At 38.8% G+C, this 18243-nt stretch overlaps 2 protein-coding genes and 1 non-coding gene across 5 annotated transcripts in view; 2 read left to right on the top strand and 1 right to left on the bottom strand.

Annotated features, from left to right (window-relative positions):
* The window catches only part of LOC144663763 (uncharacterized), a 190850-nt gene extending 189716 nt beyond the window's left edge, over positions 1 to 1134 (top strand). For all 3 annotated transcript variants that reach the window (XM_078524822.1, XM_078524823.1, XM_078524824.1), the window contains exon 4: positions 342 to 1134. In XM_078524822.1, the coding sequence (XP_078380948.1) occupies positions 342 to 962 (621 nt within the window). In that variant the 3' untranslated portion in view covers positions 963 to 1134. The remainder of the gene's footprint in view (positions 1 to 341) is intronic.
* Trnas-acu (transfer RNA serine (anticodon ACU)) lies at positions 39 to 112 on the top strand. Its single transcript has one exon. It is a non-coding gene; the product is annotated as a tRNA-Ser (tRNA).
* Positions 1135 to 6546: 5412 nt separating the features above from the next.
* On the bottom strand, positions 6547 to 14418 carry LOC144663728 (uncharacterized). Its single transcript, XM_078524768.1, has 2 exons — positions 14339 to 14418; positions 6547 to 9929 (listed from the first exon to the last, which is right to left on the bottom strand). The coding sequence occupies exon 2, from the start codon at positions 9885 to 9887 to the stop codon at positions 8475 to 8477; it is 1413 nt and encodes a 470-aa protein (XP_078380894.1). The 5' UTR covers positions 9888 to 9929; positions 14339 to 14418; the 3' UTR covers positions 6547 to 8474.
* Positions 14419 to 18243: the final 3825 nt, after the last annotated feature.

The following is an 18243-nucleotide window of genomic DNA, read 5'->3' as shown; positions in this document are numbered from 1 at the left end:
TATTACGAACTCATGTCACAAGTTACCAGCTCCCAGTTGGCTTGATAGCTCAGTTGGTTAGAGCGCTGCACTACTATCGCAGAGGTCATGGGTTCAATTCCCGTTAAAGCCTAAAATTTTTTTCAGGCTAATGCTTTTCTTCACTGCTTACGTTAAGTAAAAATACTGCGATGATCTTTCATTTGCTTAAAATGTATATCCGCAGCACAAATATATAAATTTCATATATTCATTTCATAAATATATCCACAACTTAACCTTTCTATCACGTTAAGCCAAGGATTCACTGTGTTTTACGCTTTTCCAGTACTCATGAGTTTGTTTACAAATTTATTTTGTAGGAGAAAGTGATTTACCATCAGACCATGACCCCTACTTGGCTGGAGGCGCATGCGTCCTACATAGACAGTGCTCATTCAAAAACCACTGAACAGCTCACATTCAACGCAGGCTCAGTTGACCACGCCGCCCTCCTGAAAGTTCCCATGATTCCTGCTGGTTGGTTGCAATATTCTGCCCCGCTGACCGTTAAAATCGCGGTTTCCCATGACGTCAGTATCGGAGCAAGCGCCGGAACCGATAGTGACCCTTCCTATGGTGTGTCAGATGGAGTAAGCTTTGTCGGGTTCTTCACGGTGGATAAAAACAATTACGGTACCCATGCCCCGTGTTTTGGGTACGAAGGTACCTCTGGTACGACTCTCACTGGAAGCAGATTCATCACGCATTCCACACCCAGACCAAGCGACACTCACTACCCCGGTCAGTTTGTCATGACTCTCAAGTTGGATGAACACTGGGGCTCGTGCTACACTGCGCATGACGGAGGCTTCGTGAAGACCGCTGTCTACAACAAGCGACTGATGTTGAACAAAGAACTCATTCTTGAGGTCTATAAACAGGGCAAACACGAGAAGGTTGGGATCAAGTACATTGAAGTCACTGTCATACAAGATGCTTAGCGTGATAAACGAACTTGTCAGAAAAAAGGCTAAATTTCAGGTCTTTACAATGTACGCAAATAAGAAAAATGTATCAAATAAAGGGAATTACTTATTGGTGGTTAAAATTAAAACTGAAACTGAAAAACTGAAGGATCAAACAGTCACCAGAGATTTGAATTCAATGCAGGTGTTTTAACATCCTCGGAGACCCAGGGGCAGTTAGTGGGGGCGACGGGCAGCTTATCGGGACAACGGGATTTTCGGGCGAAAGTTTACAACATAGAGCGTAACAGCCCCTTGGGCACTTTGTCTTACCGAACCAGTTCCAGAAGCGTTTGAACTCCTTCCTCCTGATTGGCCACAAAAATATTTTTGTGGCCAATCAGCGAGGTCGACCAGAAGAGCGACTCTGATGTCTTCTTACACGAAGTTGTTTTCCTCATAGACGCATCGTTGTTGTTAAGCCCGTCCATCGGATGATACTACGTGGGTCTCAGATAAAAAAGCAAAACAAAAACAGAACAGCGAGGCCTGGGAATATGTTAAATGGACACTTGTTAAATGTAGCATAGCGCAAGGAAACCAAAAGTTTTCAAAGCTATACGCGAGCACCTCTTGTTTATAAGTTTTATTTTTGTAGTAAATAATAAAGATGGTAAATTTTAAGCTCGGTAATAAATAATAAAGATAAGATGTTCCATGGGTTCGATTCCCGTCGGGGACTCAGAATTTTTCTTTGTCCCATGCTCGTGTCATGTAGAACATCTTATCTTTAAGTTTTATTTTTGTTATTTAAATATCCAACAAATTAAACAAAAACCCTTTGTTTTAACTGTCAAGCCGGCAACAAAATAACAATAGGTGACGACAGCGATATCTTCGCTAACGCGTGGCCCGTGCAGTGAAGTACCCAGACCGTGGCAAGTTCCAGAAGTCGGGCAACGACCGAGAAAAATAATAAGAATTGTTGTTTACTCGAATAACTATTAAAAAGCGCGCAACTAACAGTGTAGAACTGGCAGTCGTCTAAGGCTTATTTTTTTCCGAGACTCTTCATGTAAATAGCATCCGATTGATGGGCAGAGCATCCACGACGAGTCTATGAGGAAAACAACTTCGTGTAAGAAGACATCAGAGTCTCCTGGCCGGTCCTCGTCGCTGATTGGCCACAAAAATATTTTTGTGGCCAATCAGGAGGAAGGAGTTCAAACGCTTCTGGAACTGGTTCGGTAAGACAAAGTGCCCAGGGGCTGTTACGCTCTATGTTGTAAACTTTCGCCCGAAAATCTCGTTGTCCCGATAAGCCGCCCGTCGCCCCCACTAACTGCCCCTGGGTCTCCGAGGATGGTGTTTTAAGGGATAAATTGTGAAACAAATTCAGTGTGATGGTTTATAATAATGGAATTTATGTAATCTTTGCTTGCTGAAATAAAAAAAAGGTGTTGGGAAACATGCGGAGTTGTTGATAAATTTCCATTACCCATCTGTACTAATGTCATAGACAATTAGAGCAGTTAACCAAATTTTCTACATCGGAAATGATAGAAAGTTAGTCACGCTGACTGGAATCCCAAATTTTGCATTTTTCTTTACCACCTTGCACGAGTTATATCCGTATATCTCCTGTTCTTGCCATTGAGACCGTATGAGACGGGAAAAGAAGAACTCACTGGTTTTCGTTTTGTTGACTTTCTTTTTGCAACAAAACAGTAAACAAATTTGTTTTGGTACCGTAAAATTCCGGTTATAAGCCCCCCACTTATAAGCCCCCCCCCCCCCCAGTTATAGGCCCATCTACCTGGAAACCAAAAAAATACATCCGATTATAACCCCCCCGGATATAAGCCCCCTTTACCGGATGATAGTACTGAGCAGGCTTATTGCTGCTTTATTATGCGTTTTTAACCTAAAAGCGTATTTCGATCAAAACTCCCGTGGCTCGTTTCGAAACGTTTTTTTTTATTCCGCTTATAAGCCCCCCCCCCCCCCGGATAAAAGCCCCTCCGCTTATAAGCCCACCAAAAACCCCTTACGAACTTGTATAAGCTTATAACCGGAATTTGTTACTAACCTTGTTTTAACCTTGTTCTTAAAAGTGCGGTTGCTTTGAAGTGCGGATTGCATCAACAAATTTTACTGCGTCGACGCTTCTTTCAAATGAGTCTACGTTCTGCTTTACTTCTGGGGCACTTATTTTCAGTTTTAAAAATAAACTAACTAACAGTCGCATACAGGTAGCATCGAATTTGATAAAAAATAAAAAGATGGAAAATAAAACTGTTAGACGATCTTCCAGGCAGGGCCTTCTAAAAGAGAAACTCTTAAAGATTATTTAACTGTGCTGACAACTGGGTATAGGTATTTGAAAAGTTACTCTAAAAAATAAAATACAATAAGTTGGACAAAAAGGATCTAGAATGGCAAAGAGAAGAAAAAAAGCCATCACAAAATTAAAACGCAAAATACTCGCTACCTCAGGTTATTTAGCTAGTGGTACACACGTTCACATTCTGCCAATCAACTAAAGAAACCGAACGCGTACTACACGCGCGCGTGATGGCATGCTCCCCACTCTGCGCTCGCCAAATTTTTCTATCGCTCTTTACAGGCTAACATGCTACCTATATTATTTTTCGAGTTTTTCAAATATTCCAAATAATTTCAACATAAAGCTAAAATTTAAGTCTGCCCTCCAAACAAAAGTGGCCCATTCCGCACGCACCACGCTTGTTCTTATCTGATGGTAGGATATTAACTTTGTTTTACTTGTAAGGTATAAGGAACTCATGTTATCTGTAAGCAGGATAATGTCCTCCTGCTAGATTGTTATGCCTAACGTGGGTGGCGAATTCATTATGGAACCCTTGTTATCTGTTGACAGGATATTGACCTCGTGATATATTATTCTGTCTTACTTGGGTGGTAAGTTCCTTATAGAACTCATGTCATCCGAGGGCAGCATACTGACCTCGTTCTGTGTTATTCTGTCTTACTTTGGTGGTGAGTTCCTCATGGAACTCATGGTGATTTCAGCGTATTGACCTCGTGCTTGATTATTATGTCTACGTTGGGTGCTGAGTTTCCCATGGAACTATTGTTATCCGAGGTAAGCATATTGACCTCCTGCTAGATATTATGTTTTAGTTGGGTGATGAGTCCTTATGGAACTCTTTTTATCTGGGGGCAGCATATTGACCCCGTGCAAGATTTTTGTCTACCTTGGGTGGTGAGTTCCCTATGGAACTCATATTATGGAAGGGAAGCATATTTACTTCGTGCTAGATTATTACCTCTTTCTTGGGTAGCATATTGACCACGTGCTAGATGATTACGTCTTACTTGGGTGTTAAGTTCCTTATGGAACTCATGTTATCTGTGGGCAGCATATTGACCTCGTCCTAGATTATTCGGTCTTACTTGGGTGGTGAGTTCCTTATGGAACTCTTGTTATATGAAGGCAGCGTATTAACCTCGTGCTAGATTATTATGTCCTACTTGGTCGGTGAGTTCCTTATGGAACTCGTGTTATCTGATGGCAGGATACTCACCTCGTACCAGGTTATTATGTCTGCCTTGGGTTGTGAGTTCCTTATGGAACTAATATTATCTGAGGGAAGGGGAGATTTACCTCCGTCGTGCTAGATTATTAGGGACTTTAAGATACCTGGACGGCCGACCTCGAGGACGGCTGACCGGAAGTAATTTTTCGCGTTTAGCCTATATAGCGCATGCCCGCTCCACGCACATTGCCGTCCAGCTCCGTCCAGCTGTTGTCGAGAACGTGAGAAGTAGGGCTTTGCCATCCACCAGTGAACAGGAGTGCTTTTTGTATGATTTCATTTAAAAATTTCATTATTGTTTAATGATTTTACTTTGTTAGGTGGTCCTTTATAGTATTCTTCATCATCATCATCATCATCATCATCATCAACTTGTTTACCCTCGGATTTGAAGAGTAGCTTATACAGCTAATATCTCCGAGCATTTCACAGTAAGCACAGTACAACAGGCAAAGACCAGACCAGACCACAACACCGGGAACTCCATGCCCTACTCTTTACGTTCTGCTGTGTTCTTGGTTTGGCACTGATAAAAAGTAAAGAAGTTAAGTTTTATTTGCGGTTGCAAATATATTTGCTGTGCTTCGCATAAACGCTGATGGCGAAGCCACGTGGGTTAAGGTATGAACTTTCTTGCTTGTGTTTCTACAAAAATTTCAATTGGAATTTGTACCCTGTGAATGAAAATAGTGCTTTCTGGTCCCGGACTTTGGGCTAAAAGCACCAAATGTTTTCCTTCGCATGTTTTGAGCTAAGGAATTGTTGATCCACTAACAAAGCCGTCCTCCGTTCACACACGCCGGTTGTTAACGTTGAAAGTTCCCACCAAGAACGTCGACATTGGCCCAGTCCTCCTCGCGAAATTCTACCGTCCTCGAGGTCAGCCGTCCAGGTATCTTAAAGTCCCTATTACCTCCTTCTTTGGTGGTGAGCTGAAACTCACGTTATCTGAGGTCACCATATCGACTTCGTGCTAGATTATTATGTCTCACTTGGGTGATAAGTTCCTTATGGAACTCATGTTGTCTGAGGGCAGCATATTGAGCTTGTGCAAGATTTTTGTGTCTTACTTGGGTGGTGAGTTCCTTATGAAACTCTTCTTATCTGATGGCAGGATATTAACCTCGTGCTAGGTTATATGTCTTACTTGGGTGGTGAGTTCCTTGTTAGTCGTTCTGTTTGCGGTCCGTTTGTCGGTTCTGTTTATGTTGTAAAGTCGTTTGTAAGGTGCCGGTAGTTGTTGACGTCTGTTGATAGGCGTCTTTTCTAAGTTTGTGTACCAGCTCTCCAGAGTCAGTCACTGAAAATAGTTAGTACTAACAGAGTCCCAGTCGATTTTTTGGTTAGTAAGTCGATGGTGTTCAGAAAAGTTTCGTTACAGTTTTTTTGATTTCATCAAACTATTATTAATATTCTTTCAAAAATATGTCAATCAAATGATTTATCGAAAAGAAACGTTCCAAATATGTAGAAATACCACTCAAAATGATTATTAATATTAATTTAACCAAATATGTTTATACGCCGCCTATTTCAAATCATTTTTAATACGATCATTTAAATAATTAGATCAAATAAATGGCAAATGGATATATTTGGCAATGCAATTTTGCCAATTGTATTAATATGCCATTTAACTCATTTGAATTGTTTTTATTTTGTCAAACGATTGTAAATAATCGAATCTGTTTCCACTATCAAGTCACTGACCTCTTAACACAATTTTTTTTCTTTTTTATATGGTCGTAAATATGTTACCATACCATGGCATATTTTCTATAGAGCTATTTTTAACGTTTTCAGATTTTTGTAACAATTCAATTATGAGGCCTCTTTCCAAAATATGCCCCTCCCAAATCTCAGCCTTCGAATTCCCCCCCCCCCCACCCCCGAGTATTTTTCAAATTCAAAATTGCCCGAGGGAATTATTCCGTTTCCCTGACGACAAAAAAAAAACAAACAATCTCAAACAAATTTATTTTTTACCGATAATTACGGAACATCCCGTCCGAAAATAATCCCCAAACGCTCAGACGCAAAGATCCTTTCTTTCTTTTTTTTATTGAATGAAATACAAACATTTACAGTAAATCGACACACACACAAAAAAAATATAAGAAATAAAGTAAATACAAAATTAAAGGAATAAAAGTACAACAAAGGAAAGGAAAATTACAAGTTCACTTGTTTACATGAATATTTAAAAACAATATATATATATCTAGTGCCTTACTTAATTAACGCTAACTGAACTTTAATTACAGTATTTTTTTTTTTCTAAATTAAAGCAAAGATCCTTTCGATAACCGCCCCCTCGCCTAAGCCCCAAACGCTTAGACGCAAAGATCCTTTCGATCACCGCCCCCTCGCCTATGCCCCATGGGTATGTTTCAGGGGAACATCCCTTCCCAATATAAAGCCATACAATTGTGAAGCGCAAAATTCCTACCGATTCTAAGAAGACAGACCATGAACATAATGGTGCTCCTGAAAATACCTAATTGCCGTAACCATTCATCAGTAGGATGCCTAAAATGCGTGCAATTTCACAATTGGTTTCGGCTCCATTTAATCCTATACCAATAGACCATTTTACAGTTGTCTGCCCAGTGACCCGGCCTTTGAATGGAAGTGAGGCTGGAGGTGACCTTGTTTTGATACAGACCTCACTGCTTTTGTTGTGTAAATCATGTTGTTCTGATGCTAACTAGTTTGCATTTACATGATAAAGCAGAAAGGTTTGTATCAATGCAAGGTCACCTCCAGCCTCACTACCATTCAAAGGCCAGGTCACTTGGCAGGCAACTGTAAAATGGACTATTGCAGAACGTTTTAGGAGGAGCCACCCACGATGTGAGCATAGTTACAGACAAGACAAAGTAAGAAAAATAACGTAAATAAATGTAAACCGTTAAATTACGAACTAAGCGCACACGTCAAATAAATTAAGCAAAGCGCGCGCATGATATCACAAGCACAAGATTTAATACCCTCCTCCGAGAACGAATTAAAACTCTTCCGATAAAAAAAAACTCTGTCCCATGGGCCTCTAGTACCCCTGAATACTTTTCAGACACAATACTCCCACTTCCCAATATAAAAAAAAAAACATTTTTGAAAAACAAAATTCATTCAGATAATTACTACCCTCCCCCGAGAACAAGTTGAAACTTTTCCGATATCAAGAACTCTTTCCTTATTGCACTCTAGTATCCCTAAATACTTTTCAGACGCAATACTGCCAATTCCCAATATAAAAGCAAACATTGAACATAAATTCATTCAAGTAATTACTCCTTCCCAGAACTATGAATTGTTCCGAGGAGTAATTACCTGAGCTAGTGAATTGTTAGGTTTTATTTTTGATAAAAAAGGACAACTTGTAGACTGCGATCGTTCTTTTAGACGTTCAGGCCATTTTTTTTACAATGTATACACGTTTCCACTTAATTGAAGACCACTTGAAAAAATTCAGGCACGTTTGAAGGAAAAGACGATTTTTTTTATCCAGAATGTCACTTGGCATCTTCTTGCATCAAGCTATTCAATTGGTCTTAGGTCCTGAGATTGTCAAACTGTAGATACAGAATACCGATTCAACACCTTTAAAGGATAAGCGCCAAATCGCCAATTTTTGACCAAATCAAGAACAGCCTAGCACTGTTAATGTTGATCATTGTTCAGTATTCCCAGTTTCATCGACATATAGACAGCATATCAACCAAGTTGAAGTACACATGTACTTACAAAAAGTACAAAATGTATAGCATATAGCGTATAGTTCTTCTACATGTGGTAGTTTCTTTTCTTTTTGCCCAGTACAATGTGTATTATAATATAAAACAACACAAATTTACAAAACTGCCACTACAACTACATCAGCTCTGACCACTGGATGGGTCAGAGGGTTCACAGTCACATTAATTTTATAGTTTTCTTTTTCAGCATGCTGTTCAAAACAAAACACTCTCTACAGCACTGCTATCACATCCACATTGACTCTGTCACATTTATGTCTCTTTAAACCACGATCAGTGGTAAAGCCTTTACCACATTGACTGCATTTGTAGGGCATATCACCATGAAATGATCTATTATGATGTAATAGACTATCCTTGTGAGTAAAACATACATCACACTCGGCACAATTGTAGGGCTTCACTCCACTGTGCTTCCTGAAGTGTGTTTTCAAATGTGACATGAAGCGAAAACGCTTGTCGCATTGTGTACATTCAAAGCGCTTTTCGCCACTATGAATAATGAGATGTTGTCTTAAACTTGATGGGTCAGAAAAAAATTTGCCACATTGGGTGCATTTATAACGCTTTTCACCACTGTGCAAAGCTATATGGTGACGGTCCAAACTTGATGACCTGGTAAAGCACTTTTCACACTGAGTACACTTATAAGGTTTTTCACCAGTGTGAGTCTGCAAATGTCGTTTAAAATTGAATTCATTCTTGCTTACTTTATCACATTGAGTGCATCTGTAAGACTTCGTTTCGCTGTGGTTCTGCAAATGTCGTTTAAAATTGAACTCGTTCTTGAAAACTTTATCACATTGAGTGCATTTGTAAGTCTTTTTCTCACTGTGTACAGCTAAAAGAGTTTGGACAAAGTTCCCCTGAGTCTTTAAATTGGCTTGTAAATTTGAAGCATCCTCGTACTCGTAGGGTTCCTTATTACCATGAGTCAAAGAATGTTTTTTTAACTTAGATGACTGGGAAAAAGATTTGCCACACTGGGTACATTGGAACCTGATACCTTTATGTATATTCAAGTGTATTCGCAAACCTGATGACTGGCTAAAACGTTTGCCACAATCAGTACATTTGTAGGGTTTCACACCACTGTGAATCCTCTTGTGTATTTGCAAATTTGCCAAATGCGAGAATTGCTTGTCACAGTTGGTACATTTGTAGGGTTTTTCACAACTGTGACTCCTCATGTGTATTTGCAAATTTGCCAAAGGCGAGAATTGCTTGTCACAGTTGGTACATTTGTAGGGTTTTGCACCACTGTGAATCCTCTTGTGTATTTGAAAATTTGCCAAATGCGAGAATTGCTTGTCACAGTTGGTACATTTGTAGGGTTTTGCACCACTGTGAATCCTTATGTGTCTTCGCAAATTTGCCAGCTGCGAGAATTGCATGTCACACTTGGTACATTTGTAGGGTTTTGCACCACTGTGAATCATCAAGTGTCTTCGCAAATGTTCCAACCAGTTGAAACATTTGTCACATTGAGTACATTTGTAAGGTTTCTCACCACTATGCATTCGCAGATGTACCTTTAGAGTTGACTGCCTCTTAAATCCTTTATCACACACAGTGCATTTGAAGGCTACTTTGTCAGTCCTTGCTTCACAACTTGAGTGGTTCATGTTTCATGTATGATGACTCAAGGTCCTTGCAGTCCTTGTACCCTTTTGCAATGAGAAAACAGTTTTCATTATCATTACACACTTATAAATCATGGAGCAAACAGAATTGAATACCTCATGCTGCATCCCAAGTTACGTTCAGCAAACTGTGCCTTTTCTACGTACAGTCCGACCTCTATTAAGTGGCCACCCTCGGGACTTTGAAAAGTGGCCGCTTAATAGAGGTTGGTCGCTTAATAGAGGTACAATATAAATTGGATAGGAATGACAGTAAACATGATTTTATTGACTCTATATAGCAAAATGCTTTTAAAAAGTGAACAAATATGAAGATAAATCCAAAATTCATTGTAACAAAACATCAAGTGCATTTTCAGCCCATGCATAGTTTTACCTCTAACACAGAGGCACGTAATTGAAATGTACAGTATTTCTTCGGGTTGATAATGTAGAGAAAAATATGCAAAACATCGTTGACAAGTTTCTTAGGCCTTTTTGCGTCAACAGTAAGTATGTGAAAAATTTAGCACAAGATATTTCACAAACGATATATATCATCTGTCATCATTTCGCTTGGAAAGATAATTCGCTGCTTAATAGAGGTGTGAGTTTAAGTGTCACTTTAAGGCAAGCAGTTACAGGGTGTTTGCCAAAAAAGTCTGATCCTCGTCATGAAACCAGTTCAACCAGAATGAGCAGATAAAAGACTGCCCATCTGGACTAAACAATTTTGTGTAGAGCAACAAAAAATATGTCACACATATTCCTGTTTTGCTAAAATTAGTATTAGTGTGGACAATACTACATGTAGCCTGCAATCATGCTATCCGAAAAATTGAAAAAGCCTGATTACAGATTAGTGCTTAATATAAATAAACATACTATTGTACTCAGCAGATACAACAAGCCAATTGTTATGAGTTGTAGCGTTACACAAGTTAAACTTGAGTCACAAGTCAACCTGTAGTCAAGTCAGTAGGAAAGATATATGAACATATAATTATTGTAGGAAAAATAGTCTCCTCTGCTAAATAATTCTACTGAAGGATAACAAAGCATGACTTCCCATTTATGCGAATATATTTTCAAAAGTTCAACTACTCAGCCTGATCGAGCAGTGGTGACCAAGGAGGGGGCCTGCTCTCGAAAATAATTTTTCTTGGCCCTTCGGGCCTCTATTTGGCCAAAAAATAAGGTGAGGGCCCAGGCCCCCGGGCCCCTCCCCTAGATCCGCCACTGTACATTATACAACATCAAAAACAATTTATCGAGGTTTCCGAATAAAGCAAGAACAGCAATTTGAATGAAGATGGTCTGTGTGTTGAAATGGATGTTGTACTTCAGAGTTGGTAGCTAATACGATCTATTTGGAGATAACGAAATGAACAATCTTGACCTCGGTCGTGAGTACAGACCTCACTACATAAAGTCTGTACTTACAACCTCGGTCAAGATTCTCCCATACAGACCTCCTGCTCGGTTAATAAGAACTAAAAATCAATGTTTATCACAAAAAGATCTGATTACATTATTCACAAAATTAATTTTTAATGACTTCATAAAATATTCCCCTCATATAAGCTACAAAGCAAAATAACTGAAGAAAGGAAGTTCTCTCATTTGGCAGCACCTAAGTCTCTCTATGGGCAGCACCTGTGATGAACTGAATTTGATGATCAATTTGCCAGAGAGATACACTGTAAGAATGGACAGCCATGCCACAAGTGCATTCTGCATATCCTTCCTGCACAGAATATTATACAAGATTTGCGCCTGCACATAACAAAATGGCAGCTTTTTTCTATGCGGCTTTGGTCACAAGTGAGAAAAATCAATCAATAAAAAGCCATAACTGTTGTACCGTAGTGATTCGATTTAGCGCCCGGGACGCTTGTTTACTTTTGGCACCTCAAGGGAGGGCGCTTATTTGAGACAGGGCGCTTATTTAATTTTTTGAGAAACAACCAAATGTATCTAACAATAAAAGGAACTGTACTGTAGGGTACAGTAAAAAATTGTTAAAAGTTTGAAGTTACTTTTAAAATAATTGTTTATTTTAGTAGTAAATATATACATGAACTGTACGGTGAACGGTCAGGAGCTTATCTAGTTGAGGTCAATGACTTCATTAGGGGCAGTTATCCACTATAGGGGAACAAATTAGAATAGGGGCGCTAATTAGAATGGGGGCACTTATTGGAATAGGGGCGCTTATTTACAAAAAACACATTCGAAGGGGGGCGCTTATTGAAAGGAGGGCGCTAAATCGAATCATTACGGTATGCCATTGCCTGTGTGGTGGTTAGTAATTTGCTTAAATGTAATTTTCATGAAACTAACACTTTAAATTGTCATTTTCCAATGTACAAGTTAACTTACAATGGCATGCAATACATGCAGAAGCGATGACGTTTCACAAGGGGTCTTACATAATTTTGAGGAAATTTGTCAAAAACTTAACGTAAATAAAAGCAGCTGACTGTTATCCAACAGCAGCTTACATTTTTTAAACCTAAGAAGCAATGTTAGTGATTTTATAAATTGCATAGTTAGGGTCTGATGGAATTCAAATAAATACAGTACCAATACGGTAGTTGTGAATTCACAGCTCAAGGATGCAAAGTTAAAAATACATTTTCTTTGTTGATTTGCTAAATTGTACAACAGTAATATTTTATTTTATATTACCGGTATATTTTTTTTTTAGATTTCCCTATGCTGTTTCAACAAAGATTGCGTTATATTATAACATGACTTCAATAAACGACATATGATACGCGGAAACTAGGTTTTAAGCTGCGAGAAAGGTCAAAAGGTCTCTTGCTCACAGTGGCCCTGTATTTTCTAAGAATGAGACATTCCTGTCTTCTAAATCTAATAGATCCCATCATATAAAATTTAGTCTCTTTCGATTATACATTGTAGTGTCCCATTCTTACTGCACAGGAGTATTTTGCTTTTGTGTTCTACGCGGCGATTTATTGTTATTAAGTTAAACATGATTTCTGTTCGATTGCGCTAAACGGATCCTGTCGATCGGGTGCCTGCATTAAAGCTATGACGTCATCAGTTACACGTCATCGCTTGAAAATGGTCCAATAATCCCGAAATACGGTAATACACAGGAATAATTAGATAGCTTTGTTCTAATTTCTGTTCTTTTTGCTGCAGTGCACCGTTTATAATTATGGACAAGAAAAACCTGCTTTCAATGGGCTTGCTTTGCATGCATAGCTGAAAGAGCTTGAGTACAGTAACCGAGCAGGCAAGTAGACCACATAAAGACTACATAACTGTAAGCTTTATTCAAGTGAATTTATATTCACTGAACACAATCAAACACAGTCCATTGCATTGGATTGTGTTCAATCGAGTTTGGTTGGTGTTCAATTGAACACAATCTGATGAATTCGGTTCAATTGCGTTTGACTGAGTTTGATTGGTTTCGATTTCGATTTCCGAACGTTCTATTTACTATGCCAGGAGGACAAGCATCCCTGTCACTTTCATATACCATAAAATTCCGGTTAAATAAGCCCTGGGCTTATACAACTTTGTAAGGGACTTTGGGTGGGGTTATAAACAGAGGGGCTTATATCGGTGAAGGGGGGGGGGGGGGCTATAAGCGGAATAAAAGAAACAATTTGAAACATGCCATGGCTGTGTTGATCCCAATGCGTTTATAAGTTAAAAAGTCATAATAAAGGAACATTTAGACCTGTTCAGTTCAGTCATCTAGCAGAGGGGGGCTTATATTGGGGGGGGGGGGGCTTATGTAGTTTTTTGTTTACAGTTAGATGGGCCTTTAACCAGTGGGGCTTATAGGAGGCCCTGCCAGTGTAAATTCCGATAAGCGACATGGCCCAAAAAGTAGCGACAGCACATGACAAACAAACAATGTGACAAACAATAACCGGTCCCTCCAAATTCCGACAAGTGACAAAAAACTCCAGGACCCCCCTCCTCCCTCTTATAACAATAAGTGGGGGGAGGGGGGGGGCTTATAACCCGAATTTTACGGTATCGCAATCCACCCCTCAAACATTCACCTGGTGTTAAATTCTATATTTTGAATTTAAGTTAAAAGTCTGATTTTGAACTCAATCATACTGAATGTTAGATTTCGTTCGATTATCGAACAAAAACGATATGTCGGCTGTAAATAACACAACAAATGCTAATAATTCTTATTCAATGACATGCAAATAAGTGTCCCTGTATTCTGTAATTTAGCCGTAGAATTGGAGACCGCTCAGACCTACAGTGTATTACCATTACAGGAATAGTTCGGACGAACAGACTTTCACTTCGGGCGAACAGACTTTCAGTCAGGGCGGACCGTGAATGAGCTTTTTGACGAAACGACCGCATTTCGGGGAAGCAACTGAAATTTTACTGGCTCCTTTACAATGAAATTATTAATTTTAAGTGTTACGGGTTTGGTTTCTTACCTTATTGGCAGAAAAGCCGGCGAAATTAAATTGCAATTGTTCCTCTGTTCACACCGAACTGCACAACGACGAGCTCTGCATGCAATGTTGAAGTGATCACGTGATGTCAACATGCATCTCACATCACGATACCCTCACAGACTCGCACGAAACACGCGCGGCTGGTTTCGTTAAGTCACGCGTATACCCTTTCCTGCGTACATTCTGGACATAGTTAGTAGAGGGAAATGAAGAAATCAAAAACTGCACAACTATGAGTTGTGCCAAAATTTCTGCTTGATAGACAAAGGCGAAATTGGCACAGGTTGAAAGCTGAATAAAAAGGCATATCATGAAATGAAAATACAACGTGCATTGAAACAGCTGTGTACAAACTTCGCCTGCTTGCTTTAGTTCTTTAAATAATTTCGTTGCGTTGTCCGAAGGTGTCAATGCACTGAATCCTTTTTCGGATTTGTTTTATTTATCAGGATTAATTCACAGTAGTTTAGGAAAACTTAAATTAATTTTGGGAAGTCAATAATACAAAAGCGTGTAAAACCATTGGTTTTAAAACATTTCGTTGAAAGTTTTAAGTTAGCCCTGAGAACTAAACATTTGGGTCAAAAACAGCTTTGTTTCACGGTCTTCCACTAAATCCATCGTGCGCAAACGCTCAAGGTTTGGAAAAGCTAATTGCCACTGAATCAAACTAAGGGGTCACGCAGAATTTGCGAGAAAAATGGAACATGATTATAGCAATTTGCGGGAGGAAAAGAAAGCAGATGAATGAGAAATTTGGACTTTTGAACAACAAAGTTTGGTATATTTCCAATACTTTCGCTGTTGATGTAATTCGTTTTGAACGTAATGTTGTCTAGACTTTTCGGCTTATTTTCTATTCTCTCCAGGCATAACTAATCGATGACATCAATGGCATCAATGAAATCAATGTTTAATCAATAAAATGATAGGTAATCAGTTGATTAGTCATTGATTATTGCCGATGATCAATGAGTATATAATCGATGACTAATCGATAGGCCACAAAATTTTTGGTCATCGATTAGTCATCTATTGCATTGATTAGTCATTGATTGTATTGATTAGTCACTGATTTCATTCATTCATCTCATTCCGGTGCGTAATGTAACTGCTTATGTCGGCTGTTTCCCTAATAGCCGAAGCAGTTTTACTTTGCTGACAAACATCAACCGAGCAAAATCTATACCGTATTTACTCGATTAAGCGCCGCCCCCGAATAAGCGCCGCCCTCGAATAAGCGCCGCATATAGGACAAAAAAGTTTATAATAAGCGCCGCACCCGAATAAGCGCCGCAGTCCCGATGCGGCGCTTATTCCAGAAATTCCGTTTAACGTCATCAAAAGCGATGTTTGCAGTTCAAAGTAATTGTTTTACCGCTCGCCCATTAGTTTTCTATCCAACATTCTTACAATACGTTGTTCTGTAAATGTTGTGAAGGCCGCAAACTTTTCTAGGACAGCTAGCATCGCTAGCACCACTTCTCTCTTGAGCAAGAGAGACGAATACTGACAATCAAAAGACGCTATTTTCAATAACTGTAAAATATTAAATTATTTGTGGGTCCAAATTTTAAATAAGCGCCGCCCTCAAATAAGCGCCGCCCTCGAATAAGCGCCGCACTTGGGCCTTTCTCGATTATGCTAGCATTTTTTTCGGCATTTTTTGGGAAAACGAGCATTTTTTTTTCGTTTTTTCTTGAAAAAGAATTTCTAGCATTTTCTGTCATTTTTTCATGACAGTAATCCAGATTTCAGCACTCAGAAGGAGAAATAATCCTAAAGTTTCACAATTTTGATTACTTAATTTGATTGTTTTCTGTCTGTTTCGACTGTTTGTGCGTTGTGTTACTTGTGTACTTGTGTTGCGTTACTTGTGTGTGTTTTTTTTTTTAGTTTTTTGAAAAATATATATTTTTTAATTTTTTTACATATGTTTTTTATTTTATTTTATTTTTTTATATATATTTTTTAATAAACAAACAATTATTAAGTATCACCTGTTGTTGATATGAGCATATAATGTAAGACAGTAATTTTAAATGCACGGCTAGTACGACGACACTTGTGTTGGACAATTTATTTGGCCGATATTTCGACTAGTCAACTAGTCTTCTACAGGGCCAGAGCTGGAGTGAGATAAAACTTAACGGCTCCTAAAATTTAAATAAAAGTATATAAGTGGATAATACATAACACGATAGCCATATAAGGAAAAAGCATAAAATACAGCGTCGAGGGTGTAATATATACGTATAAAGAAAATACACGCACTAGTCTTGCTCTGCGTCTACGCCGAATCTGTTCCACTGAAAACTTTTTTGAACATCGCGTTAAAGAACTTCAGCAATATCTAGTTAAAAGAGGCTACAAACAACGCTTTATTTCAGAGCAAATCGACAGAGCACGCCTTGTATCACGGGCAGAGTCTTTGCAAGAACACACTCGCGAAACACGATCTGATAGAGTTCCTTTAGTAATCACATACAATCCAGCACTTCGTAACATTCAGAAAATACTTCACAACAAACAACCTCTTCTTAACTCCTCTTCCAACTGTAAAGAAATCTTCAAAGAAACACCCGTGGTATCTTACCGGCGCTCTCCCAACCTTCGAGATTTACTCGTCCGAGCGAAACTTAAAGGCCCTAACCAATGCAGTCAGCCGCCACCCGGCACCTTCCGCTGTAACTCAAATCATCGATGCCTCACTTGCCCCCACATCGAAGATGGCAAAACAACATATACCTTCAGCAGTACTAACGAAGTCAGACAGATTAAACATCACATAACGTGCAACTCAACTAACCTTGTATATATGATACAATGTAAAAGATGTAATAAACAATATGTAGGAGAAACAAAACGAACTCTTCGGGAACGTTTCACTGAACACAGGCAGGCCAGCAATAATCCAAGGCACAAGAAAGCAGCCACTGCAGTCCCTACTCATTTCAACATGCCAGGGCACTGCACATCAGACATGTCTCTAGTTCCTCTTGAATTGCTACCCACTAAAAGTACTTCTCGTCGCAAAGCAAGAGAAGCATATCTCATAGACCGAGGCAAAACTCTTGAACCTAATGGCCTCAATAGACGCTCTGAACAGTGATATGTTATATCTTTAGATCGTTATATGAAAGTTAGCTTTAGTTTATTATTATTTTTTATTTTTATTTTTATTTTTATTTTTTTATTTTTTTATTTTTTTATTTTTTTTTATATTTTTTTCATCTTTTATATATTATTAGTGCGTGTATTTTCTTTATACGTATATATTACACCCTCGACGCTGTATTTTATGCTTTTTCCTTATATGGCTATCGTGTTATGTATTATCCACTTATATACTTTTATTTAAATTTTAGGAGCCGTTAAGTTTTATCTCACTCCAGCTCTGGCCCTGTAGAAGACTAGTTGACTAGTCGAAATATCGGCCAAATAAATTGTCCAACACAAGTGTCGTCGTACTAGCCGTGCATTTAAAATTACTGTTTTATACACCTCGAGTGAGTTCTAGTACATGCATCTCCAAGTTACGTGAGATCCGACAACAATTGTGCCATAGTCTTCCTAACGTTGTGTGGCTCTCTGCATTTAATCGTCCCATATAATGTAAGAGTTTGTACGTTTTGTTTGAAATAAGTAAAGCATTATTTGGAATTCAAGTGGCATTTTTTAAAGAAATCAGGCATTATTTTAGCATTTTTTAGGCTTTATGCGAGAATTTCTAGTAGCATTAAATGCCAGTTTTACTAGCATAATCGAGAAAGTCCTAGCCGCACTTGAGGCGCGAAAAATTAAATAAGCGCCGCGGCGCTTATTCGAGTAAATACGGTAACCACATACTTGATTCTTGTCAGCGTACTTGTTAGTTTCATTTT

Source organism: Oculina patagonica, chromosome 8 (genome assembly GCF_052425735.1).
Source record: "Oculina patagonica isolate OP01 chromosome 8, crgOcupat, whole genome shotgun sequence".
NCBI lineage: Eukaryota > Metazoa > Cnidaria > Anthozoa > Scleractinia > Oculinidae > Oculina > Oculina patagonica.
This window is presented reverse-complemented; position numbering and strand designations above follow the sequence as displayed.